This window comes from Esox lucius, chromosome 4 (assembly GCF_011004845.1).
Source record: "Esox lucius isolate fEsoLuc1 chromosome 4, fEsoLuc1.pri, whole genome shotgun sequence".
NCBI classification, from domain to species: domain Eukaryota; kingdom Metazoa; phylum Chordata; class Actinopteri; order Esociformes; family Esocidae; genus Esox; species Esox lucius.
This window is the reverse complement of record NC_047572.1, coordinates 34397667-34425466: the sequence shown is the minus strand read 5'-3', so window position 1 is coordinate 34425466 and position 27800 is coordinate 34397667. Positions and strand designations below refer to the sequence as shown.

At 43.1% G+C, this 27800-nt stretch overlaps 1 protein-coding gene across 2 annotated transcripts; it reads right to left on the bottom strand.

The window, feature by feature from the left end:
* Positions 1–1071: 1071 nt before the first annotated feature.
* p2ry10 (P2Y receptor family member 10) lies at positions 1072–24087 on the bottom strand. 2 transcript variants are annotated; one of them, XM_013132222.4, is made up of 4 exons: positions 23685–24087; positions 4515–4835; positions 3632–3812; positions 1072–3312 (listed from the first exon to the last, which is right to left on the bottom strand). In XM_013132222.4, exons 2-4 carry the CDS (start codon positions 4688–4690, stop codon positions 2518–2520), a joined length of 1152 nt encoding a protein of 383 aa, XP_012987676.2. In that variant the 5' UTR covers positions 4691–4835; positions 23685–24087; the 3' UTR covers positions 1072–2517. The 2 variants fall into 2 exon arrangements, with proteins under 2 accessions (XP_012987676.2, XP_010864384.2); XM_010866082.5 differs by lacking the exon at positions 23685–24087 and adding an exon at positions 11540–12192.
* Between the last annotated feature and the right edge of the window lie 3713 nt (positions 24088–27800).

The window sequence follows — 27800 nt, the reverse complement described above, 5'->3', positions numbered from 1 at the left end:
CTACAAATACAAAACAGAAAATATTTGATTGCATCAGTATTCACCACTTTTTGCATGGATTACATCCTATTCTGTCTATTCGCTACCAGCTTTGCACATCTGGATACAATGATTTTTTCCCATTGTCCTTGTCAAAATTGCTTAAGCTCAGTCATGTTGGATGGGAGCTTTTGGTGAACAGTAATTTGAAACTCTTTCAACTTGTTCTCAATTGGGCTTCGGTTGGTCCAATCCAGGATATTGAGCCGCTCCAAAGTGGTTTGGCTGTATGTTTGGTGTCACTGTCTTGCTGGAAGACTTCCAGGTTTTCCAGGATTTATCTGTACTTGTTTGCATCCATTTTGCTCATACACTTTTCAGGCCCTGACTCAGAGAAGCATTCGCATAAAATTATGCTTCTTAACAGACCGAAAAAGGTAAAACCACTTGATCTCATATTTTCCAGCATGCCTTCTGGCACACCCTGGCTGGGATTTGATGCGAGTTGTTTTCTTTTTGCCACTCTTCCATAAAGGTCATGGTTGTGATTCACACAGGCTACTGTCACCCAGTATGAACAGTGTCCCAGTTCACCCATGGAAGACTGTAACTCCTTCAGAGTTTCTAAAGGTCTCCCTGACTAGTGGTCTCCCTGACTAGAGGTCTCCCTGACTACTGACCTCCCTGACTACTGACCTCCCTGACTAGTGGTCTCCCTGACTACTGACCTCCCTGACTAGTGGTCTCCCTGACTAGTGGTCTCCCTGACTACTGACCTCCCTGACTACTGACCTCCCTGACTAGTGGTCTCCCTGACTAGTGGTCTCCCTGACTACTGACCTCCCTGACTACTGACCTCCCTGACTAGTGGTCTCCCTGACTACTGACCTCCCTGACTACTGACCTCCCTGACTAGTGGTCTCCCTGACTAGTGGCCTTCCCACCCTGGTACTCCTGATTTACTTTTGGCACTCCTGATTTACTTTTGGTACTCCTTGTACTCAGTTTTTGAAGACAGCCTGTTCCAGACATTGTCACAGTTTTCATATTATCTCAATTTCTTAAAAATGCACCAGGGGATTTACAATAATCGGAATTGATCATATATCGTACCCCTGATGGGTGTAGTTTTTGTAAGGAACTGATCATATATCGTACCCCTGATGGGTGTAGTTTTTGTAAGGAACTGATCATATATCGTACCCCTGATGGGTGTAGTTTTTGTAAGGAATTGTACTAACCAACGATGGGACCTACCAGAGACAGGTGAATTTAACCTGAAACAACAGATGGACTTCCAGGTGGACTTCCATCAAATGAATTCTGTGACTTCTAAAGCGAATTCCTTGCACCACAGCTCATTCAAATGTGTTAAAGCAAAGGGGGTGAATACTTATACAATCAATAATTTCCTTTTTCACTTTGACATTGTGGACGTTTTTGGTGTTGATCAGTGGCAAAAACCCCTGATTAAATACATTTTGATTTCATGTTATAACAAAAAATCATGATTAAGGGGGTTGAATTCTTTTGTTTGCCACAGGACATAGAATATATTTTAGCTTATAAGAGTTCACGTCATGCTATTAGACATTTGTTTCAACAAGGAACACAAACTGAGACCAATTTACAAATGGGCTCTGCATATATACATATTTACACCTACAGTTTAGGTTCAATGGCAGACCAAAAGAAACTGAGAACAGACAAAACAAGACACTCACAGATACAAGACAAATTATTTTTACATTAGCTTAGCTGGTGATATCCAAGTTGCCCTGAGAGACATAATGTCTACTTAAAACAAACTCCACAGAATGAACTCTGTCTCTTTGGAGCAGACTTTATGATGAACTCACTGTGTTTCGGGAACAGTCCTGTCTTCAGCCAAATTCCGAAAACTGTTTTCCAGTCCAGATGTACGTTCAGAAAAAGGTTGACATGACAGTACATCAAAGTCTTCAACTACTAATAATCTATTCATCCTAGACATGTGATGCCCCAACCAAATCAGTGTAATTCTATAAATACCAGGTTTCTATCACAAGAAACATCATAGTATGCCACCTATAACCCTGAGCATGTGTGCCAAATTATATCACTGTAACTACAATTATTTAAGGTGTGCCATTCAAGGAGAAGAGAATGAGGAGAGGGTATGAAGAGGAGGACAGGTGAATGAGGGTATGAAGAGGAGGACAGGTGAATGAGGGTATGAAGAGGAGGACAGGTGAATGAGGGTATGAAGAGGAGGACAGGTAAATGAGGATATGAAGAGGAGGACAGGTGAATGAGGGTATGAAGAGGAGGACAGGTGAATGAGGGTATGAAGAGGAGGACAGGTGAATGAGGGTATGAAGAGGAGGACAGGTGAATGAGGGTATGAAGAGGAGGACAGGTGAATGAGGGTATGAAGAGGAGGAGAGGGTAGGAAGAGGAGAACAGGTGAATGAGGAGAGGGTACGAAGAGGAGGACAGAGAGGAGGGAATACATGCAGTGGAGAATAAGAGGTGACAGAATGATATCTACAGGAGGTGTTACAGCCTAAGAGATGAGGTGCTCTCCAAGCTCATGAGCCGACCCCGGATGGAGGAGGAGAAAGAGGAGGTGCGATTGGTGATGTGTTGCCTGAACTCAGCAGTCAGAAAGTAGTAGAGCAGAGGATTCAGACAGCTAGACAGACTGGCCAAGCACAGAGACATGGGGTGGAACTGCCGCACCGCCACCACCACTGGGCAGAGGGACACTATTCCCTGTGACACCATTAAATACAGCAGGAAGTTGATGTGATATGGAGCGAAGCACAACAGGAAGAGAGCTGAGCAGCTCAGCACCATCCTTAGAGCGCGGCGCTTCTCTCCAGTGGTCTGTTTCGCAGAAGGCGTCTGCCTGTCCGTCTGGGATACGGGTCGGTGCTGGCTAGTCACAGGGCTGTGGGGGGTGTGGTTACTGCTGTTCAGGCTGTCGGTGTGCTTTCGGTCCGACAGGCCACACTGCTTCAGGGACTGAACGATACGGAAGGAGCAGTATCCAATGGCACCAAGCGGTAACACAAACCCAAAGAGCTCCGCGAGAACCATCATGGTTGCAGCCATGGACAGGGGAAGTTTCCTGACCGGCAGATCCTTAAAACACCCAGGGCGGGAGTTGGTACTGGAGTTGGTACTGGAGTTGGTACTGGAATGGCTGCTCCGCATTATGATGAAGGGAGAGCAGCAGACTCCCACCACCAGCCACACGGTGGCGCTGATCAGCAGGTCGTAACGTTGTCTCCACCTCCGGGCGCAGAAAGGCTTTAGCAGGAACAAACACCTCTGGACACTAATACACACCTGGACCAGGAGAGAGAGGTAGTGTTAAAGCAGTGTGAGTGTTCGTCAATGTGCATATGGTTAAGGACTACATTAAGTCAGGTGTCACTGTAAATGGATATAACTATTGTTAAACGGCATTGTTATGCCCAACACTTTATGATTCAGTTGTGATGACAGAATGTGTGTGTATGACAGCATGTGTGTGTATGACAGTACGTGTGAATGTATGACAGTATGTGTGTGTATGACAGTATGTGTGTATGAATGACAGTATGTCCATCGTTTTTGTCGAGCCCTGATATAGCTGTGGGACATCGTATGTGTGTGTTGTTCTCACCAGGAAGGCGATGGCTGCATACATGTTGAGGTATTTCAGGTAGAAACAGAGCAGACACAGCTCGTGTCCAAACGGCCATGTATGGGTCCAGTAATAATGGATCCTCAGAGGTAGGGACAACACATGGAGAAGATCAGCCAAGGCCAGGTTCACCATGAAGATCACAGCCTTGTTCCTCTTACTGAGGAGAGTAGGATGGGAACAGGGGGGTGGGGGGAGGAGAGGAGTATGGGAGGAGGGGAGGTGAGGTGACTTAATATAGTCCGAAGTGAAGAAGTGTATGTATGTGTGTGGGTATCAGATTTACTGTACTTTATTTTTGCTAGTCCCCATGAGGAGAAATGCTACAGTGGGTTTGGCTTAGGCTTACAGTTGGGCTTATCATTTGGCTTAAGCTTACAATTGGGCTCATCATTTGGCTTAGGTTAACAGTGGGTCTTATCTGACTGTCTCAGGGTTAAATTAAGGGATAGAATTTCTGCATTGTGGTTTGTGTAATGTGTAGTTGGTTTTTCTATATGTCTGCATCTGATGTGTGTCTGTGTAGTTGGTTTTTCTATATGTCTGCATCTGATGTGTGTGTCTGTGTAGTTGGTTTTTCTACATGTCTGCATCTGATGTGTGTGTCTGTGTAGTTGGTTTTTCTACATGTCTGCATCTGATGTGTGTCTGTGTAGTTGGTTTTTCTATATGTCTGCATCTGATGTGTCTGTGTAGTTGGTTTTTCTATATGTCTGCATCTGATGTGTGTCTGTGTAGTTGGTTTTTCTACATGTCTGCATCTGATGTGTGTCTGTGTAGTTGGTTTTTCTATATGTCTGCATCTGATGTGTGTCTGTGTAGTTGGTTTTTCTATATGTCGGCATCTGATGTGTGTGTCTACCTAATGTGTCGACAGAGCACCCAGAGTGCAGTGCTGTTGAGAATGAGTCCAGGGATGAACAGCAGCAGGTAGAACCAGAAATACAGCTGCTCCATCTGCTTCTCCCAGGCAGTCATATTATAGGAACACATCCAGGTGGAGTTCAGGGTTGGGGGGCCCCCGAGGTCAGAGGCCATGCTTCTTCTCTTATTAACTCAAACCCACAGCGCAATCACACTCTCACACACTGTCACACACACTCACACACTGTCACACACTGTCACACACTGTCACACGCTCAAACAAACTGCCTCATATTGTCCACATCCGCCCGGAAGGGATCTGAAAAACAAGGCAGATCCTCACGGAACTTAGAATCTAAGACATGTGGATCATTGATGTTAATATTGTATGTTCTGTGTACTCTGGGGTAAAGGCAGAGTTTGTCCTCTGTCCAGTGTCAGGGTTCTTTTGGCCATCTTAATCTTTTCTTTTTATTGGCCAGTCTGAGATACAGTGGGGCAAAAAAGTATTTAGTCAGCCACCAATTGTGCAAGTTCTCCCACTCAAAAAGATGAGAGAGGCCTGTAATTTTCATCATAGGTACACTTCAACTATGAGAGACAAAATGAGAAAAAAAAATCCAGAAAATCACATTGTAGGAATTTATTGGTAAATGATGGTGGAAAATAAGTATTTGGTCAATAACAAAAGTTAATCTCAATACTTTGTTATATACCCTTTTTTGGGCAACATGGACTTTCAACTCCCTCCAAAGATTTTCTATGGGGTTGAGATCTGGTTACTGGCTAGGCCACTCCAGGACCTTGAAATGCTTCTTACAAAGCCACTCCTTCGTTGCCTGGGCGGTGTGTTTGGGATCATTGTCATGCTGAAAGACCCAGCCACGTTTCATCTTCAATGCCCTTGCTGATGGAAGGAGGTTTTCACTTAAAATCTCACGATACATGGCCCCATTCATTATTTCCTTTACACGGATCTCACAGGGTGAAAGCCCCGGAGCCTCGGATCGAGGGAGATTATCAGTGGTCTTGTATGTCTTCCATTTTTTTATAATTGCTCCCACAGTTGATTTATTCACACCAAGCTGCTTACCTATTGCAGATTCAGTCTTCCCAGCCTGGTGCAGGTCTACAATTTTGTTTCTGGTGTCTTTCGACAGCTCTTTGGTCTTGGCCATAGTGGAGTTTGGAGTGTGACTGTTTGAGGTTGTGGACAGGTGTCTTTTATACTGATAAAAAGTTCAAACAGGTGCCATTAATACAGGTAACGAGTGGAGGACAGAGGAGCCTCTTAAAGAAGAAGATACAGGTCTGTGAGAGCCAGAAATCTTGCTTGTTTTTAGGTGACCAAATACTTATTTTACCGAGGAATTTACCAATAAATTCATTAAACATCCTACAATGTGATTTTCTGGATTTTTTTTCTCATTTTGTCTCTGATAGTTGAAGTGTACCCATGATGAAAATTACAGGCCTCTCTCATCTTTTTAAGTGGGAGAACTTGCACAATTGGTGGCTGACTAAATACTTTTTTGCCCCACTGTATGTATTTTTCTTTGCAACTCTGCTTAAAAGGCCAGCATCCTGGAGTCACCTCTTCACAGTTGATGTTGAGACTGGTGTTTTGCACATACTATTTAATGAAGCTTCCTTTTGAGGACCTGTTGAGGCATCTGTTTCTCAAACTAGACACTCACTAATGTATTTGTCCTTTTGCTCAGTTGTGCACCAGGGCCTCCCACTCCTCTTTCTATTCTGGTTAGAGCCAGTTTGCCTGTCCTGTGAACTAAGTACACATCGTTGTACGAAATCTTCAGTTTGTTGGCAATTTCATGTGAGGAATAACCTTAATTTCTCAGAACAAGAAAAGACTGATGAACCAGGTTTTTGCTAAAGCGAGCACTTCTACACCTCAAGGACCTGTACCTGCAACCTGAGGTTAGTAGGGTGAAGTGGTGGTGTAGTGGATGTGTGATGTCCTGTGCTTTTGAGCTTGCAATGTGTAAGATGGCCTTCCAACTGAGCTATGAGAGTTTGGGTATAGGCAGACCTAATATCTTGGCGGCAATGTTGGTTAGTCTTGTCAGTTTGGCCCAGTTTGTGACAGAATGTATGTTGAAAAAACTAATGTTGCAATAGAGCAGTATGCTGATGCTGAAGATACTAAAGAAGGAAAGTTATACTTTTCAGTGATGCATACAATTGCAAAAGCTTTTTCTTATGATTAATTAGCCTTTTAAAATGATAAACCTGGATTAGCAAACACATAGTGCCATTGGAACACAGGAGTTAAGGCTGCTGATAAAGGGTCTCTGTACATCTATTTAGATGTTCCATTGAAAATCAGTCCTTTGCAGCTATAATAGTCATTTACAACATGTGACCCCAAAACTTTTGAATGATGTATATACAGTGTATATGTATATAAGTACAGTACAACAAAACGCAGTTAGCATCTAACCAGAAGTGCAAATAGAAGAGGGCTGAAATGTACTTGTATTAAGTATATGTAAATTACAAGTGGAATATAAAGATGTGCAATGAAGGCAAACGCATGTACAGCGGTTAAAGTTCCCAAGGATCTTGGATGAGACGGGCTTTCTACAGCATCGTCAAAAAGTACAGGTGCTGCTGTGCCTTTTTTACCAGGGCTGATGTGTTGAGGTTACAGACCTGAGTGACTTTGATAAGGGACGAATTCCTATGCCCAAACCCCTGGGTCAGAGCGTCTCTATATTGACAAGGCTTGTGGGGTCCTCCCAGTCAGCAGTGGTGAGCACATACCGACATTGGTCTGAGGAAGGACAAACCACAAGCCGGCGACATGGTTTTGGGCGCCCAAGGCTCATTGATGCATGAGGGCAATGAAGGCTATCCCATCTTGCCTGAACCGAAGGTCTGCTAACTGGCAACTTACTGGACTTGAAGGATCTACTGCTAAGGTCTTGTTGCCAGATACCACAGGACATCTTCAGGGGTCTTGTAGAGTCCATGCCTTGGTGGATCAGTGCTGTTTTGGTGGCACGCGGAGGACCAACAGCATATTAGCCCGGTGGTCATAATGTTTTGGCTCATCAGTGTATATATACACTAACATTCAAAGGTTTGGGGTCAATTAGAAATGGCCTTGTTTTAGAAAAACAAATATTGTGACCATTAGTATAACATCAAATTGATCGGAAATACAGTATAGACATTGTTTATGTTGTAAATGACTATGACTGGAGACAGCTGCATTTTAGTGGAATATCTTAGTAGGTGTACAGAGGCCCATTATATGCAACCATCACTCCTGTGTTCCTGTTTTCCACATTGTGTTTGCTTGTCCAAGCTGAAAACATGATGATTAAAGAAGCAATAAAACTGGCCATCTTTTGACTAGTTCAGTATCTTCAGCATCAGTGTTTGTGGGTTCGATTACAGACTCAAAATGGCCAGAAACAAATAATTGTCTTCTGAACCACTTCAGTCTACGCTTGTTCTGACAAATTATTCCATGTGAGAAATAATCAATAAAACAATGTATATCTCTCCCTACACAGCACAGCGAAAACTGGCTTTAACCAGAATAGAAAGAGGAGTGGGAGGCCCCGTTGCCTCTTTAAATAGTTTGGACATGATTCGGAAAGGCGCACATCTGTTTCTATAAGGTTCCACATATGAGAATGCATGTCAGAGCCAAACACAAGCCAAGTTGACAAAGGAATTGGCCGTAGAATTCCAAGACATGATTGTAACAGGAAACAGATCTGGGGAAGAGTACCAAAACATTTCTGCAGTATTGAATGTCCCCATGAACTCAGTTACCTACATTGTTTTTAAATGGAAGAAGTTTGGAACCACCAAATATTCTTTCTATAGCTGGCTGCCCAGCCAAACTGAGCAATCAAAGAAGACCCTTGGTCAGAGAAAATACCAAGAACCCGGTGGTCACTCTGACAGAGCACCAGAGTTCCTGTGTGGAGATGGGATAAACTTCCTGAAGGACAACCATCTCTGCAGCACTTCACCAATTGTGTCTTTATGGTAGATTACCCAGGTGGAAACCACTCTACAGTAAAACGCACATAATAGCCTTTTACTGAGTTTGCCCAAAAGCCTTTTTTGGAGTTTGCCCAAAACGCACTTAAAGGACTCTCAGATTATATGAAGATTTTATTCTCCAATGTAACCAAGGCTGGACTATTTGGTCTGAATGCCAAGAATCACGTCTGGAGGAAACAGTGCATTGCTCATTACCTGGCCAATACCATCCCTTTGTTGAAGTATGGAAGTGGACATCATAGTGCTGATGCAGGTTGTTTTTCAGTGGCAGAGAATGGGAGACTAGTTAGGATTGAGGGAAAGATGAACTGAGCAAAGTACAGACAGATCCTTGATGAAAACCTGCTCCAAAGTGCTCAGGACCTCACACTGGAATGAAGGTTCACCTTCCAACAGGACATCAAGTATATGCACACAGCTAAGACAATGTAGTAGTGGCTTTGGGGCATGAATGTCCATGAGTGGCTCAGCCGGAGCCAGGACTTGAATCTGATTGGACATCTCTGGAGAGACCTGAAAAAGGCTGTCTAGCAATATTCCCCATCCAACCTGTCAGAGTTTGAGAGGATCTCCAGAGAAGAACTGGAAAAACATGCCAAACACAGGTTTGCCAAATTTGTAGGGCTTTGCATTTCCATTATGGGGTTTTGTTTGTAGATTGATGAGGGGAAAAAAGACTGTAATAAAATGTGGAAAAGTGTAGGAGTCTGAATACATTCCGAATTCACTGCAATAATCTGACTAGTGTAATCATCTGACTTGCAGAATAATCTGACTAGTGTAATCATCTGACTTGCAGAATAATCTGACTAGTGTAATCATCTGATTTGCAGAATAATCTGACCAGTGTAATCATCTAATTTGCAGAATAATCTGACTAGTGTAATCATCTGACTTGCAGAATAATCTGACTAGTGTAATCATCTGATTTGCAGAATAATCTGACTAGTGTAATCATCTGATTTGCAGAATAATCTGACTAGTGTAATCATCTGACTTGCAGAATAGTCTGACTAGTGTAATCATCTGACTTGCAGAATAATCTGACTAGTGTAATCATCTGACTTGCAGAATAATCTGACTAGTGTAATCATCTGACTTGCAGAATAATCTGACTAGTGTAATCATCTGACTTGCAGAATAATCTGACCAGTGTAATCATCTGAAGTTTTTTTTAAACTAAAACTAACACTGAAAAAACACCAAGAATGTGTCCAAAGTTTGCTGTGCGCTATTAAAACAGCAAAGAAACATAAAGACAGCTTTTCGGGCAAATGTATTCTTAATTTTCCAAGAAAATCTATTTTGACATCTCATGTAAACCTAACTGATAGTGAAATTGTTTAGAGAAACATTAGAGAAACATAAACTGTGTGGTCTGGTTAGGGTCTTGTTTGGTCTGGTCCGGTAAGGGTCCTGTTTGGTCTGGTCTGGTAAGGGTCTTGTTTGCTCTAGGTCTGGTCTGGTTAGAGTCTTGTTTGGTCTAGGTCGGGTCTGGTAAGGGTCTTGTTTGGTCTGGTCCGGTAAGGGTCTTGTTTGGTCTGGTCTGGTATGGGTCTTGTTTGGTCTGGTCTGCTAAGGGTCGTTTGGTCTAGGTCTGGTTAGGGTCTTGTTTGGTCTGGTCTGGTAAGGGTTTTGTTTGGTCTAGGTCTGGTCTGGTTAGGGTCTTGTTTGGTCTGGTCTGGTAAGGGTCTTGTTTGGTCTGGTCTGCTAAGGGTCTTGTTTGGTCTAGGTCTGGTCTGGTTAGGGTCTTGTTTGGTCTGGTCTGGTAAGGGTCTTGTTTGATCTAGATCTGGTCTGGTAAGGGTCTTGTTTGGTCTACATCAGGTCTGATAAGGGTCTTGTTTGGTCTGGTCTGGTAAGGGTCTTGTTTGGTCTGGTCTGCTAAGGGTCTTGTTTGGTCTAGGTCTGGTCTGTTAAAGGTCTTGTTTGGTCTAGGTCTGGTCTGGTAAGGGTCTTGTTTGGTCTAGGTCGGGTCTGGTAAGGGTCTTGTTTGGTCTGGTCTGGTAAGGGTCTTGTTTGGTCTGGTCTGCTAAGGGTCTTGTTTGGTCTAGGTCTGGTCTGGTTAGGGTCTTGTTTGGTCTGGTCTGGTAAGGATCTAGTTTGGTCTAGGTCTAATCTGTTAAAGGTCTTGTTTGGTATTGGTCTGGTCTGGTAAGAGTCTTGTTTGGTCTAGGTCGGGTCTGGTAAGGGTCTTGTTTGGTCTAGGTCTGGTCTGGTAAGGGTCTTGTTTGGTCTAGGTCGGGTCTGGTAAAGGTCTTGTTTGGTCTAGGTCGGGTCTGGTAAGGGTCTTGTTTGGTCTAGGTCGGGTCTGGTAAGGGTCTTGTTTGGTGGGGTCTATAAATCTTAAACTGTGTAAATCTGACAGCAGTATATGAGTTCTTCTGTTATCTGCAACACCTTCCTTATACTCCCCCCCCTTCCTGTCTAACCACCATTAGCCACCTCCCTTCCTGTCAGGCCCCAGAGAAAGCGAGAGAAAAAACCCCTGATACACTATGAAAACAGTGCTGGTTTCACAATGCTGCTCACATATAGTGCAGTAACCTTCCGCTCTAGCTACTAGTCACATGACCCATAACTGACCAATCACAAGAATAATGTAAGGAGGCTCTTCAGACCCTTCATACACCCAACCCCTTTCAGCAACTTTACTAGATGGGTCACTGAAAATAAAACATTTCTATGTGATTGTTAATCAGCGGTTGATAGTGGTGCTGAAGTCAGCATTTCTCCACATTTCTCTTTTTAAACAAACCAACCAACCAACGCTGTTATCTCAGGTCTGAAATCTGCATATGTCCTTTAATTCATCTCCACCTTCTATTCATCTCCATGTAACCCTGTGTCTATAGAGCTGGTTTCTCAGACAGACACCTTTACTGGTGTAACAGTAAAATCAACATGTCCAGAACATATAGCTGACTGTAAAGAACAACATGCATAAAAGTTCTAATGCATCCAGAAGATCTGTAGTACCTGTAGTTTAGTTATGCAGAGTAGATTCTATCTTCAGGGTGAGTCAGTCTGTGATGAGTCAAGAAGAGGTCAGGTAGAGGTTAGCTGCAGCAGAAGGGTCAAGTCAGATTCTGGAGAATGAAGCCCAACGTAAAACGCCAGCAGAACAACTGACAAATAAAAATCCCTTGCACGTTTTCTCCACTTTCACTTCAGAGTGAAATGTTTGCCCATGTACGTCCTCCCATGAGTGTTTGGTTGAATGTGTGACGCAGCAAGTTGTGCTGACACCCAGAGTTTTGCGGTTAGATTAACATGTTGGGTTGCTGTTTGAAACTTTTGAAGCAGTGCAGCTTTTACAGTATGGTTGTGACGCAGATTGGTGGTGTGTCTGTGTATGTGGTGTGCAGAGCTGGAGTGGGTGTTTCATCTTTCCAGTATCATATAAACAGGATGTCCAATATATGGGCCATTTCACTAAGTACTTGCTGATTTACTTAAGACGATGCCACAACAATATTTTAATTAGAACAATGTCAATAAATAATATAAATGTGTGTGTTTGTGTGTAGGAAGTGGCATTCAGGGTTCTCAGTTCTGCCCCGAGGGATGTGATGCAGTTTTTCTGCCTCTGTCTTACCATGAACACATCACCACATGCCTTAACATTGATGGATGATGGATATGTTGGCACTTGGTCATTGCTGCCTTGTGTAATTAATCACTTTCCAGTCATACTTCATGTTTTATTGATTATTTATTCTAATAAAGATGTTTTTATTTTATTTTAAATACAAATAAGTATTTGGTCCCCTCTCAATCAGAAAGATTTCTGGCTCCCAGGTGTCTTTTATACAGGTAACAAGCTGAGATTAGGAGCACACTCTTAGAGGGAGTTCTCCTAATCTCAGCTTGTTATCTGTATAAAAGACACCTGTCCACAGAAGCAATCAATCAATCAGATTCCAAACTCTCCACCATGGCCAAGACCAAAGAGCTGTCCGAGGATGTCAGGGACAAGATTGTAGACCTACACAAGGCTGGAATGGGCTACAAGATCATCGCCAAGCAGCTTGGTGAGAAGGTGAAAACGGTGCGATTATTCCCAATCTCCCTCGGTCTGGGGCTCCATGCAAGATCCCACCTCGTGGAGTTGCAATGATCATGAGAACGATGAGGAATCAGCCCAGAACTACATTGGAGGATCTTGTCAATTATCTCAAGGCAGCTGGGACCGTAGTCACCAAGAAAATAATTGGTAAAACACCACGCCATGAAGGACTGAAATCCTGCAGCACCCACAAGATCCCCCTGCTCAAGAAAGCACATGTACAGGCCCGTCTGAAGTTTGCCAATGAACATCTAAATGATTCAGAGGAAAACTGGGTGAAAGTGTTGTGGTCAAATGAGACCAAAATCGAGCTCTTTGGCATCAACTCAACTCGCTGTGTTTGAAAGAGGAGGAATGCTGCCTATGACCACAAGAACACCATCCCCACCGTTAAACATGGAGGTGGAAACATTATGCTTTGGGGGTGTTTTTCTGCTAAGGGGACAGGACAACTTCACCGCATCAAAGGGACGATGGTGCGGTTTTGCAGAGGGGTCAAATACTTATTTCACTCATTAAAATGCCAATCAATAAAAAAAAAAATTGACATTCTTTTTCTGGATTTTTTTGTTGTTATTCTGTCTCTCACTGTTCAAATAAACCTACCATTAAAATTATAGACTGATCATTTCTTTGCCGGGGATCAAATAATTTTTTCCCTCACTGTAGCAAGTCATAAACTAATCCATAGTGAAAACTAAACAAAAAAATATAAAAAAAATATAAAAAATTAAAATATTAAAAATGTATTATATAAAACAAACATTTCAGCTTTATGCCTCCATCAGTGCTGTTCACCAATACGAGAAACACACCCTTCATAGGAACATGGTTTATTGGCTCAGGAGTTGAAAGCAATTAAGTACTATACAATCTCCCCACAGAACTCTACAGACACACACACTCTCCACAGAAATCTACAGACACACACACTCTCCCCACAGAACTCTACTGACACACACACTCTCTCCACAGAACTCTACAGACACACATCATCTCCACAGAACTCTACAGACACACAAACTCTCTCCACAGAACTCTACAGACACACACACTCTCCCCACAGAACTCTACAGACACACACACTCTCCCCACAGAACTCTACTGACACACACACTCTCCCCACAGAACTCTACAGACACACACTCTCTCCACAGAACTCTACAGACACACACACTCTCTCCACAGAACTCTACTGACACACACACTCTCTCCACAGAACTCTACTGACACACACCATCTCCACAGAACTCTACAGACACACACACTCTCTCCACAGAACTCTACAGACACACACACTCTCCATAGAACTCTACAGACACACACACTCTCCCCACAGAACTCTACTGACACACACACTCTCTCCACAGAACTCCACAGACACACATCATCTCCACAGAACTCTACAGACACACACACTCTCCACAGAACTCTACAGAAACACACACTCTCCCCACAGAACTCTACAGACACACACAATCTCCCCACAGAACTCTACAGACACACACACTCTCCCCACAGAACTCTACTGACACACACACTCTCTCCACAGAACTCTACAGACACACATCATCTCCACAGAACTCTACAGACACACACACTCTCCCCACAGAACTCTACAGACACACACACTCTCCCCACAGAACTCTACAGACACACACACTCTCTCCACAGAACTCTACAGACACACACACTCTCCCCACAGAACTCTACAGACACACACACTCTCCACAGAACTCTACAGACACACACACTCTCCCCACAGAACTCTACAGACACACACACTCTCTCCACAGAACTCTACTGACACACACACTCTCTCCACAGAACTCTACTGACACACACCATCTCCACAGAACTCTACAGACACACACACTCTCCCCACAGAACTCTACAGACACACACACTCTCCCCACAGAACTCTACTGACACACAGACTCTCTCCACAGAACTCTACAGACACACACACTCTCCCCACAAAACTCTACAGACACACACACTCTCTCCACAGAACTCTACAGACACACACACTCTCCACAGAACTCTACAGACACACACACTCTCCCCACAGAACTCTACTGACACACACACTCTCTCCACAGAACTCTACAGACACACACACTCTCCCCACAGAACTCTACAGACACACACACTCTCCACAGAACTCTACAGAAACACACACTCTCCCCACAGAACTCTACAGACACACACAATCTCCCCACAGAACTCTACAGACACACACACTCTCCCCACAGAACTCTACTGACACACACACTCTCTCCACAGAACTCTACAGACACACATCATCTCCACAGAACTCTACAGACACACACACTCTCCCCACAGAACTCTACAGACACACACACTCTCCCCACAGAACTCTACTGACACACACACTCTCTCCACAGAACTCCACTGACACACACCATCTCCACAGAACTCTACAGATACACACACTCTCTCCACAGAACTCTACTGACACACACTCTCTCCACAGAACTCTACAGACACACACACTCTCCCCACAGAACTCTACAGACACACACACTCTCCCCACAGAACTCTACTGACACACAGACTCTCTCCACAGAACTCTACAGACACACACACTCTCCCCACAAAACTCTACAGACACACACACTCTCTCCACAGAACTCTACAGACACACACACTCTCCACAGAACTCTACAGACACACACACTCTCCCCACAGAACTCTACTGACACACACACTCTCTCCACAGAACTCTACAGACACACATCATCTCCACAGAACTCTACAGACACACACACTCTCCACAGAACTCTACAGAAACACACACTCTCCCCACAGAACTCTACAGACACACACAATCTCCCCACAGAACTCTACAGACACACACACTCTCCCCACAGAACTCTACTGACACACACACTCTCTCCACAGAACTCTACAGACACACATCATCTCCACAGAACTCTACAGACACACACACTCTCCCCACAGAACTCTACAGACACACACACTCTCCCCACAGAACTCTACTGACACACACACTCTCTCCACAGAACTCTACTGACACACACCATCTCCACAGAACTCTACAGACACACACACTCTCTCCACAGAACTCTACTGACACACACTCTCTCCACAGAACTCTACAGACACACACACTCTCCCCACAGAACTCTACAGACACACACACTCTCCCCACAGAACTCTACAGACACACACACTCTCTCCACAGAACTCTACTGACACACACCATCTCCACAGAACTCTACAGACACACACACTCTCCCCACAGAACTCTACAGACACACACACTCTCCCCACAGAACTCTACTGACACACAGACTCTCTCCACAGAACTCTACAGACACACATCATCTCCACAGAACTCTACAGACACACAAACTCTCCACAGAACTCTACAGACACACACACTCTCCCCACAGAACTCTACAGACACACACACTCTCCCCACAGAACTCTACTGACACACACACTCTCTCCACAGAACTCTACTGACACACACCATCTCCACAGAACTCTACTGACACACACTCTCCACAAAACTCTACTGACACACACTCCCTTCACAGAACTCTACAGACACAAACACTCTCCACAGAACTCTACAGACACACACACTCTTATCATAACTCTACTGACACACACCATCTCCACAAAACTCTACTGACACACACACTCTCTCCACAAAACTCTACTGACACACACACTCTCTCCACAGAACTCTACAGACCCACACACTCTCTCCACAAAACTCTACTGACACACACTCTCTTCACAGAACTCTACTGACACACACACACTCTCCACAGAACTCTACAGACACACACTCTCTCTCCACAAAACTCTACTGACACACACTCGCTCCACAAAACTCTACTGACACACACTCTCTTCACAGAACTCTACTGACACACACACTCTTATCATAACTCTACTGACACACACCATCTCCACAAAACTCTACTGACACACACACTCTCTCCACAAAACTCTACTGACACACACACTCTCTCCACAGAACTCTACAGACCCACACACTCTCTCCACAAAACTCTACTGACACACACTCTCTTCACAGAACTCTACTGACACACACACACTCTCCACAGAACTCTACAGACACACACTCTCTCTCCACAAAACTCTACTGACACACACTCGCTCCACAAAACTCTACTGACACACATTCTCTTCACAGAACTCTACTGACACACACACACTCTCCACAGAACTCTACTGACACACACCATCTCCACAGAACTCTACTGCAGGGGTGGTTTTAATGGACGACATGATATTCTGTATGTGTCTGATCAATACACTTATTGTTTGTGCCTTGCTGTGTTTAGTTTAATATTGTGCTCATTGTTTGATCTGTAATATTGAATACATTTTCAATTCAGGATTTTCAGGAAGGAAATGAGACTACTAGATTTTGATCATGTTAGCTGACTCCTTTATACAATCACAAAACAATTACAATGCCAGAATAAGTGCAGCTATTTTTACAGTTTTTTTATATATAAAGCCCTACTCCACAAGCTTCTGACATACTTAACATCTGCTGAATCTCCGGCTATAATACAAGATCACATATTTGGTTAGTGTTACAGACACATTTTTTAACCACTGAGTTGAGTAGTTCTGCCTTTTCATATCTCCCTGGTGAAATAAAAAATAAAAGTCAAATAAATAAAAATAAAGTGAGTACATCCCAGTATGACCCGAATATCTCTCTCTCTCTGTCTCTCTCTCTCTCTATATATATATATATATATATACACTCACCTAAAGGATTATTAGGAACACCTGTTCAATTTCTCATTAATGCAATTAACTAATCAACCAATCACATGGCAGTTGCTTCAATGCATTTAGGGGTGTGGTCCTGGTCAAGACAATCTCCTGAACTCCAAACTGAATGTCAGAATGGGAAAGAAAGGTGATTTAAGCAATTTTGAGCGTGGCATGGTTGTTGGTGCCAGACGGGCCGGTCTGAGTATTACACAATCTGCTCAGTTACTGGGATTTTCACACACAACCATTTCTAGGGTTTACAAAGAATGGTGTGAAAAGGGAAAAACATCCAGTATATGGCAGTCCTGTGGGCGAAAATGCCTTGTTGATGCTAGAGGTCAGAGGAGAATGGGCCGACTGATTCAAGCTGATAGAAGAGCAACTTTGACTGAAATAACCACTCGTTTCAACCGAGGTATGCAGCAAAGCATTTGTGAAGCCACAACACGCACAACCTTGAGGCGGATGGGCTACAACAGCAGAAGACCCACCGGGTACCACTCATCTCCACTACAAATAGGAAAAAGAGGCTACAATTTGCACAAGCTCACCAAAATTGGACAGTTGAAGACTGGAAGAATGTTGCCTGGTCTGATGAGTCTTGATTTCTGTTGAGACATTCAGATGGTAAAGTCTGAATTTGGCGTAAACAGAATGAGAACATGGATCCATCATGCCTTGTTACCACTGTGCAGGCTGGTGGTGGTGGTGTAATGGTGTGGGGGATGTTTTCTTGGCACACTTTAGGCCCCTTAGTGCCAATTGGGCATTGTTTAAATGCCACGGCCTACCTGAGCATTGTTTCTGACCATGTCCATCCCTTTATGACCACCATGTACCCATCCTTTGATGGCTACTTCCAGCAGGATAATGCACCATGTCACAAAGCTCGAATCATTTCAAATTGGCTTCTTGAACATGACAATGAGTTCACTGTACTGAAATGGCCCCCACAGTCACCAGATCTCAACCCCCATAGAGCATCTTTGGGATGTGGTGGAACGGGAGCTCCGTGCCCTGGATGTGCATCCCAAAAATCTCCATCAATTGCAAGATGCTATCCTATCAATATGGGCCAACATTTCTAAAGAATGCTTTCAGCACCTTGTTGAATCAAAGCCACGTAGAATTAAGGCAGTTCTGAAGGCGAAAAGGGGTCAAACACAGTATTAGTATGGTGTTCCTAATAATCCTTTAGGTGAGTGTGTATATATATATATATATATATAGAGAGAGAGAGAGAGAGAGAGAGATCTGGGGAATTTGGAGGTCAAGTCAACATATTGAACTTGTGGTGTTCCTCAAACCATTCTTGAACCATTTTTGCTTTGTGGCAGGGCGCATTATCCTGCTGAAAGAGGCCAATGCCATCAGGGAATACCGTTGCTATGAAAGGGTGCACATGGTCTGCAACAATGCTCATGTAGGTGGTACATGTCCAAGTAACATCCACATGAATGGCAGGACCCAAGGTTTCCCAGCAGAACATTGCCCAAAGCATCACACTGCCTCTGCCGGCTTGCCTTCTTCCCATAGTTCATCCTGGTGCCGTGTGTTCTCCAGGTAAGTTACGCACACGCACCCGGCCATCCACGTGATGTGAAAGGAAACGTGAATCATCAGACCAGGACACCTTCTTCCATTGCTCTGTGGTCCAGTCCTGATGCTCACATAACCACTGTAGGCATTTCGGCAGTTGACAGGGGTCAGCATAGGCTCCCTGTGTAGTGAACACCAGGACCAGAGTAGTGTGGGTCCAATTGCAGAAGTGCAATGGTAGGTTTTATTGTTTACGTCGCACAAGGGAGTAGGCAAGCACACAAACGATGAAGACAGGCAGAGAGTCGGAAACCGGAAAATCAGTCCTTGAAGGCGAAGGCACAGGCAGGGAGGAGCAGAGACGCGAAACCGAGAAGCAGGCAAGTAGGTCAGGATGCCGGGTGATCAATCCGCGGAGGCTGTAGTACAGGACGGGAGAGACGGCAAGGATATCCAGGGGCAGGCAGGGAGGTCGGTATTCCGGGAAGGCAGTCCGTACAGGCAACGACACAGGTAGAGTAGGCAGGGAGATACACGACGGGGCGGACAAGCAGGTCAAGACGCAGGGTTCTGGAAACGAGGAGAGAGGACGGGACAAGAGGGCAGAGAACACAACAGGCTGGGAATCTACTAGTAATGAGCGCGCGATAGAAGGCTTGGCAGGTCCACTGAGAACAATACCTCACGCTGGAGGGGAGGAAGAGCACAGGTTAAATAGAGGGGTAAACAGGGCACAGGTGTTCAATATTCAGGTGATTGGGATCTGGAGTGTTGGGTGCGTTCATGCGTGCTGGGAAGTGGACTGGTGGCAGGTGCAGAGTGTGGCAGGGAGGAATCGGACCGGGAGTGACGGGAAGACCTCACACCCTGACTGGTCTGCAGCTACGCAGCCCCATATGCAAAAGAACTGCGATCCAATGTGTGTTCTGGCACCTTTCTATCAGTAACAGCATTAACTTTTTCAGCAATTTGAGCTACAACTGCTGACCAGGAACACCCCACAAGTGCTGCAGTTATGGAGATGCTCTGACCCAGTCGTCTAGCCATCACAATTTGGCCCTTGTCAAAGACACTCAGATCCTTATGCTTGCCCATTTTTTCTGCTTCTTACACATCAACTTTGAGGACAGAATGTTCACTTGCTGCCTAATATATCCCAACCACTGACAGGTGCCATGATAACGAGATTATCAGTGTTATTCACCTGTCAGTGGTCATAATGTATTGGCTGTTCGGTGTATCAGTGTTATTCAATTCACCTGTCAGTGGTCATAATGTTATGGCTGATGGGTGTATCAGTGTTATTCACTTCACCTGTCAGTGGTCATAATGTTATGGCTGATGGGTGTATCAGTGTTATTCACTTCACCTGTCAGTGGTCATAATGTTATGGCTGATGGGTGTATCAGTGTTATTCAATTCACCTGTCAGTGGTCATAATGTTATGGCTGATGGGTGTATCAGTGTTATTCACTTCACCTGTCAGTGGTCATAATGTTATGGCTGATCGGTTTATATATACACACACAATATTTAGTAATTAAGGAGGCATGTCCAGAGGCATCTTTTAATAACCTGGAAGACCCACAGATTAACATGACAAGTTGCTTTAGTATATTTTAACTAAGGTAACCTCTTTCCTTTTCAATCACTTATTACAACTCTGTGGTAATATTGTATCTTTATGTGTACAGCCAGAATACCCTGTCTCAGTTCCAAGGTGTTACGCTGCTATATTATTGTGCTGGGGGATATGAGGAATGCACTTTCTAACTTTTCTCAGTCTCCTCCAGTTTTAAATTTTAGGAGGAGATGAGGTCCTGGTCCACACCTGCGGAGTACCTGGTTTGGGGGTCCCGTTGCTGTCCCTGTCCTTGTCCACCTGGTCATACTTTTGACCTAGTCTAGAATCAAATAGACTCTGGATTTAGCCCAGAGAAATGTATTTATTATTCTAATTGGCCTCTTAATATCTCACCCGGCACAGCCAGAAGAGGACTATTCACCCCTCTGAGCCTGGATCCTCTCTAGGTTTCTTCCTAAAATTCTGCCTTCTTAGGGAGTTTTTCCTAGCCACTAACACTACTGTTGTTTGCTCCTTGGGGTTTAAGGCCGGGTGTCTCTGTAAAGCACTTTGTGACAACTGCTGTTGTAAAAAGGGCTTTAGAAATAAATTTGATTGATTGATTGATTGAATATTTAATTCAATACTTCTTCCTTGAGAAGGGGGCAGGAACAAGCCATTCCTCTGGCATTGTGACATTAGTGGCTTTGCCAATGGGTGTGGCCTAGCAGGGATGATGGCTGCACTGTTATAGCATCAATCCACATTAAAAATGTGCAACACCAGTCAACGTTTGGTTCATAAAAATGTATCTGAAGGACACCTTACGTGTGCAGTACAGCCCAGAACAGGAAGCTTCTCTGAATTTATTTGGGTGATAAGCAATAAGTATCAGGGTGTCGTCGGCAGTTGTCAACACTGTCCTCTGATTGGATGTCCAATCTCTGCGGTTCAGAGTAGATTGTGTCTCAGCGAATTACATTCTGAGGCCTGTACTAAATACAAAACTGTGCATTCATATGGACAGAAAGGAACACACAGAGACTCAGTTGGGGGAGACAACACATAAACTAGAGGGGATTAATACCGAAGTATTGATACTTCCATTTCTGACATACTTTATGTGAATTGATCTTCAAATACAAATATTAATACCACCAGTTATTAATACTTATTCTTTCACCAGTTCTTTTTTTATCAACTCAATGTGTTTCAGATGTTGAAAAAAAGCTGTCTATAGGAACTACTTTTCCTTCTGCTATCACCTTCCGCTCCTAATATAGCAGACACACTGTGAAACACATTCAAAGTTAAAGAACTAGGAGGAGTGGAAACAAAGCCTTGTTTGGGGATATTTCACTCCAATAATCAAAACTGAAGTGACATGTGATCTTTATAAATAGTCTGCTGCTGCAACACACAGTGTTGTTCTCACATCAGACATTTGGATTTCAAGGTCAACAGAGGCTATTTGACTGTGTCCATTAATTTCATTACAACCGGTTCATCTGGTCATGCTTCTGACCTGGATTTTGACTCAGGACACACATCACATGCATTCATTAATTACTACATTTTGTATTCTTAAAATGTTCACCCGGTACAGCCAGAAGAGGACTGGTCACCCCTCAGAGCCTGGTTCCTCTCTAGGTTTCTTCCTAAGTTTCATCCCATTTTAGGGAGTTTTTCCTAGCCACTATGCATCGACACTGTTTTTGCATGCATCTTGGGGTTTCAGGCTGGGTGTTTTGTTAAAGCACTTGATGTAACTGTTGACAACTGTTGATGTAAAAAGGGCTTTATGAATACATTTGATTGATTGACTACTACTATGATGCTGCAAATGGCAATGTGCTATAATGTTGCAAATGGCAACATGCTATAATGCTGCAAATGGCAACGTGCAATAATGCTGCAAATGGCAAAGTGCTATGATGCTGCAAATGGCAACGTGCTATAATTTTGCAAATGGCAACATGCTATAATGCTACAAATAGCAATGTGCTATGATGCTGCAAATGGCAATGTGCTATAATGCTGCAAATGGCAATGTGCTATAATGCTGCAAATGGCAACGTGCTATAATGCTCCAAATGGCAACATGCTATACTGCTGCAAATGGCAACGCGCAATAATGCTGCAAATGGAAACGTGCTATGATGCTGCAAATGGCAACGTGCTATGATGCTGCAAATGGAAACATGCTATGATGTTGCAAAAGACACAACATTTGACCAAACATGTGGGTCAATGAATTTCACGTCTGTATCCCATATAAATGGTATGCTAATATTCATATACTTTAATTATATTAAACCTGATCATTGCAAAATATTTGTATTTTTTACTGAAGGGTTCAGTAGCAAATATTGCTAGCCTAGCATGCTAGTTTGGGTTAGCATGGCTGGCTACTGCTGTGTACAGTTATTGCAAAGATGAAAATGCCCCATATAATGTTAATATTTCACATTCATGAGGCGGAAATCTTTGTCCTATAACACAACATTTTCTCTTGAGCCATTGTCCTGTCAACATGCCTGACAAAAACATATTTACAAAGACTTGGTCAGCAATGCAATACCAGTGGACAGATAACAACGCAAAATAGATAAAAACAATATGGTCTAAGCAATATGAACAGAAAGTCAAGGGATAGGGGAACAAGAGGTTTCGACACCAAACTATATGAATAGTGTACCACTGATTATGCTTCTCAAAACATTGTTGTAGAGAGAAGGGACGTTTTTCAATGAGACAAGCAGGCATAACCGTTTACCAACTGTCAGCAAAACTAATCAGTTTATTTTGACACTGTTTTAAGGATGGAAATATGTCATACAAATCATATCATAATAATCTTTACTATGGTAAATTTGTTATTTGTTCTAATGAACTGTTTAACTCTGAAATGCTGATGCAGTGAAGTACATTAGGTTTGATCCTTCTGTCTATTCCTGGGGTATGTAACCTATAGTACATCTGTAGAGCTGTGATAAATTAAAGGGAAAGTCTGGGATTCATCACAAATAATTGTTTGACAGCCCCATACAATAATCTGATATCAAAAAGATGCTATAAACACTTCTGCAGGGGTAGATTAAGAAAGACAGGCAGACAGACAAATATGTAGTTCTTACCTTTGGTCACGTTTAGTACCATGTGCTTATGTTCAGGTGAGAGGAGAACACAGTGGGAGATTGGAAACACCCACACATTAGCCACACCCACTCACTAGCTACACCCACTCACTAGCTACACACACTCACTAGCTGCACCCATTCACTAACTACACCCACTCAATAGCCACATCCACTCACTAACTGCACCCATTAACTACACCCACTCATTAACTGCATCCACACATTAGTTAGACTCCCTCACTAGCTACACCCACTCACTAACTACACCCACTCACTAACTACACCCACACATTAGTTACACCAACTAACTAGCGACACCCACACATTTGCTACACCCACACACTAGTTACATCCACATACAAGTTACAGTGAACCCATCCTGATTAAATAGGACAGGCAACTGAGCCCCTCACATAGATTCTGAAGGAGACAAAGAGATCAAGGGAGAAAGAGAGAAAGGGTTGGGGTAAACAGATTGAGGGAAAGAGAGATTAATTTCATTATAATATAATAAAATGCTAGAGTAGATATTGTAGGGTGTTAGGCTTAGAAAATACTTTTCAACACTGTGCAACTGCTTCCCCTTATGAAACAAATGACTTCCCTTTTTCCAACTGTCTTTGTCAACTAATAAAACATTAAAACCTGTCTACCAGAAGACTGGTGCCTGCATACTTCTCCTTTGATCAGAAGAATATACAGCACTTCTACCCCAAAGTAAAGACAGATTATAATGCTGTGATGAAGCATGTTACCATGCAAAATGCTTTTCAGTCACATTCCACTGACCAACATTTAAATTCAACAGTCACAGCGTAAGTCCAATCATGAACTGGAATACCAAATCCCTTTTTGTTATTTTTATAATGTAATCTATCTCTTTTCACTTCATTATTTAGCGTGTTCAGATTTACTGGGGCCAGGGACATCGCTTGACCTATTTTAGGGGGGCTTTAGTCAATATATTTTCTCTGTGATACATTTATTTTGTCTACCGTTCCATCACATCTTAAACTCCTTACAAATTGTATAGATACATCTGTAAATAGTAGCTAATGTTTCCCTACTATTGGCCACCCCCATTATCAGCCATTCCAGTTCAAAATGTTAATGCACTGGAAAGCAGCGGTATGTTTTGAGAACCAATATACCCTTTCCGCTAGCCCATCAATATTTTTTATATAAGGTAAAAAAAAAATTGAGATAAAAATTTTTTTATGTATGGAAATACAGTTGCAAGAATTTCGACTTGGGCGACAGACCAGACATTATATAAAATCAAAGTGGTCAGCCTAACCAACTACTGAAAATATTTATATTTCCCCTGAAATTTCCAAAATGATAATTAATGACATGCTTTATGTCACTAATAATCATCATAAACACTGATGACATGATCAAATGATTACTCGGTACAATATGTTTTTCAAAATTGCCTCCATCCCGCGCTCATAAATCCATACACCCATCTATCCATAATTTCATTCATGCCTTCATTCAGTCATCCTTCCATTCGGTGATCCCTCCATTCAGCCATTCATTCATCCATACCCACCCACCTAAACACCCACCCACCTAAACACCCACCCACCTAAACACCCACCTATCCATCTACCTGGTCATCTAGCCATCCACCTTCCCATTCCTCCACTCACCCATCCATCCATGTCTTCATCTGAAGCATGGCTGGAGTATGAGGGCTTCATCTGAAAATGGCTGGAGTTTGAGGGCTTCAGATAAAACGTGGCTGGAGTATGAGAGCTTGAAATGAAACATGGTTGGAGTTTGACGGCTTCAGGTGAATGATGGTTGGAGTATGAGGGCTTCAAATCAAACGTTTGTAATTTGACGGCTTTAAATGAAACACTGTTGGAGTATGAGTGAGAGATAAGTGTAGCAAGCAAGCATGTTTAATATATAGCACAATTCATACACAGGAGCAATTCAATGTACTTAAAAAAAAAAAAAAATAGAAAAATGTAATAGAATAATAAGAGTCAGATTGTAACAATTCTCTAACCACCCTCCAGGGGGACTCTCCACCCCGGTATCTCAATGCTTGAACTTCAGCGCCATGATGAACCTGTCAGTCACTTTGTGAGATAATCTCTGCATCAATGTCTTACTTAGCTGTCTCCATGGGGACATTCATGGCAGGTCTGTACATGCATTTAATATTCATTCTCAATGAATTACGGTTCCCTTAACTGTTTACTGAACCACACCGGTATCTCAATCCCTCTCCTCCAGCGCTTGGATAAACTCGTCAGCAGCAGCAAAATAACTTGTATTATCTGTCCTCCGCAGGTTGTTACATTATAGGTTATTCCTCTTATGGCATCAGAACTTGCATTACAGAAAAATAATTTAGTGATTGGTAAAACATAGATAAATAGAAATAGAATAAAAACCAAATATAAACAACTGGTAGGTTCCGTAATAGATTCCAATAGGAAGCTATTAAATATGTAAGACTTAACAGTGTGGTTAATTTTATGTGCTCAGTCATAGGCATGTGAAAAGAAAAGTGTTTTTAACCTGGATTTAAAAATGGATACGTTTAGGGCACATCTAAGATCTTCTGGTAGTTTATTCCAGTTGTGTACAGCATAACCGCTAAACTCAGCTTGACCATGTTTAGTTTGGATTCTGGGCTCTACTAGCTGACTTGTGTTCATGGATCTAAGAGCCCTTCTTGATTTATATTCTTCAAACATATCAGAAATGTATTCGGGGCCTAAACCATTCAGTGATTTCTAAACTAAAAGCACCTCTTTAAAATCTATTCTGTAACTGACTGGAAGCCAGTGCAAAGATTTAAGAACTGGAGTGATGTGCTCTGTTCTCTTGGTCCTGGTTAACATTCTAGCAGCAGCATTCTGATAGAGCTGCAGCTATTTCACAGTCTTTTTGGGGAGTTCAGTTAAGAGGCCATTATAGTATTCAACTCTACTAGAGATAAAAGCATGGATGAGCTTCTCTTGGTGTTTTTGGGACACCAAGCTATATTTTTAAGGTGATAGAATGCTGTCTTGGTGACTGCTTTGAAATGACACCAAGATTACGCACTTGGTCCCTGGTTTTTAGGGCCCGAGAATCCTGCTCTTTTCTATACCAGTTCTCTTATTTTTGTTGCCAAATACAATAATCTCTGTTTTATCTTGGTTTAATTGTAGACAATTTTGGTTCATCCAGGTATTTATGTGCTCTATACAGTGACACAGTGAGTCTATTGAACTGTTGTCATACGGTTCGAGAGCCATATACACCCACCTAAAGGATTATTAGGAACACCATACTAATACTGTGTTTGACCCCCTTTCGCCTTCAGAACTGCCTTAATTCTACATGGCTTTGATTCAACTAGGTGCTGAAAGCATTCTTTAGAAATGTTGGCCCATGTTGATAGGATAGCATCTTGAAGTTGATGGAGATTTGTGGGATGCACAGCCAGGGCACGAAGCTCCCGTTCCACCACATCCCAAAGATGCTCTATTGGGTTGAGATCTGGTGACTGTGGGGGCCATTTCAGTACAGTGAACTCATTATCATGTTCAAGAAACCAATTTGAAATGATTTGAGCTTTGTGACATGGTGCATTATGCTGCTAGAAGTAGCCATCAGAGGATGGGTACATGGTGGTCATAAAGGGATGGACATGGTCAGAAACAATGCTCAGGTAGGCCGTGGCATTTAAACGATGCCCAATTGGCACTAAGGGGCCTAAAGTGTGCCAAGAAAACATCCCCCACACCATTACACCACCACCACCAGCCTGCACAGTGGTAACAAGGCATGATGGATCCATGTTCTCATTCTGTTTACGCCAAATTCTGACTCTATCATCTGAATGTCTCAACAGAAATTGAGACTCATCAGACCAGGCAACATTCTTCCATTCTTCAACTGTCCAATTTTGGTGAGCTCGTGCAAATTGTAGACTCTTTTTCCTATTTGTAGTGGAGAGGAGTGGTACCCGGTGGGGTCGTCTGCTGTTGTAGCCCATCCGCCTCAAGGTTGTGCGTGTTGTGGCTTCACAAATGCTTTGCTTCATACCTCGGTTGTAACAAGTGGTTATTTCAGTCAAAGTTGCTCTTCTATCAGCTTGAGTCA

Bases quoted from the DNA above. Each gene is read 5' to 3' on its own strand.
- p2ry10 (XM_013132222.4), bottom strand. From the start codon at position 4,690: ATGGCCTCTGACCTCGGGGGCCCCCCAACCCTGAACTCCACCTGGATG. The intron at 3,813-4,514 runs GTAGACACACAC...TACTCTCCTCAG, and splicing joins GTGCTCTGTCGACACATTAG to TAAGAGGAACAAGGCTGTGA. The intron at 3,313-3,631 runs GTGAGAACAACA...CTCCTGGTCCAG, and splicing joins ATGCAGCCATCGCCTTCCTG to GTGTGTATTAGTGTCCAGAG.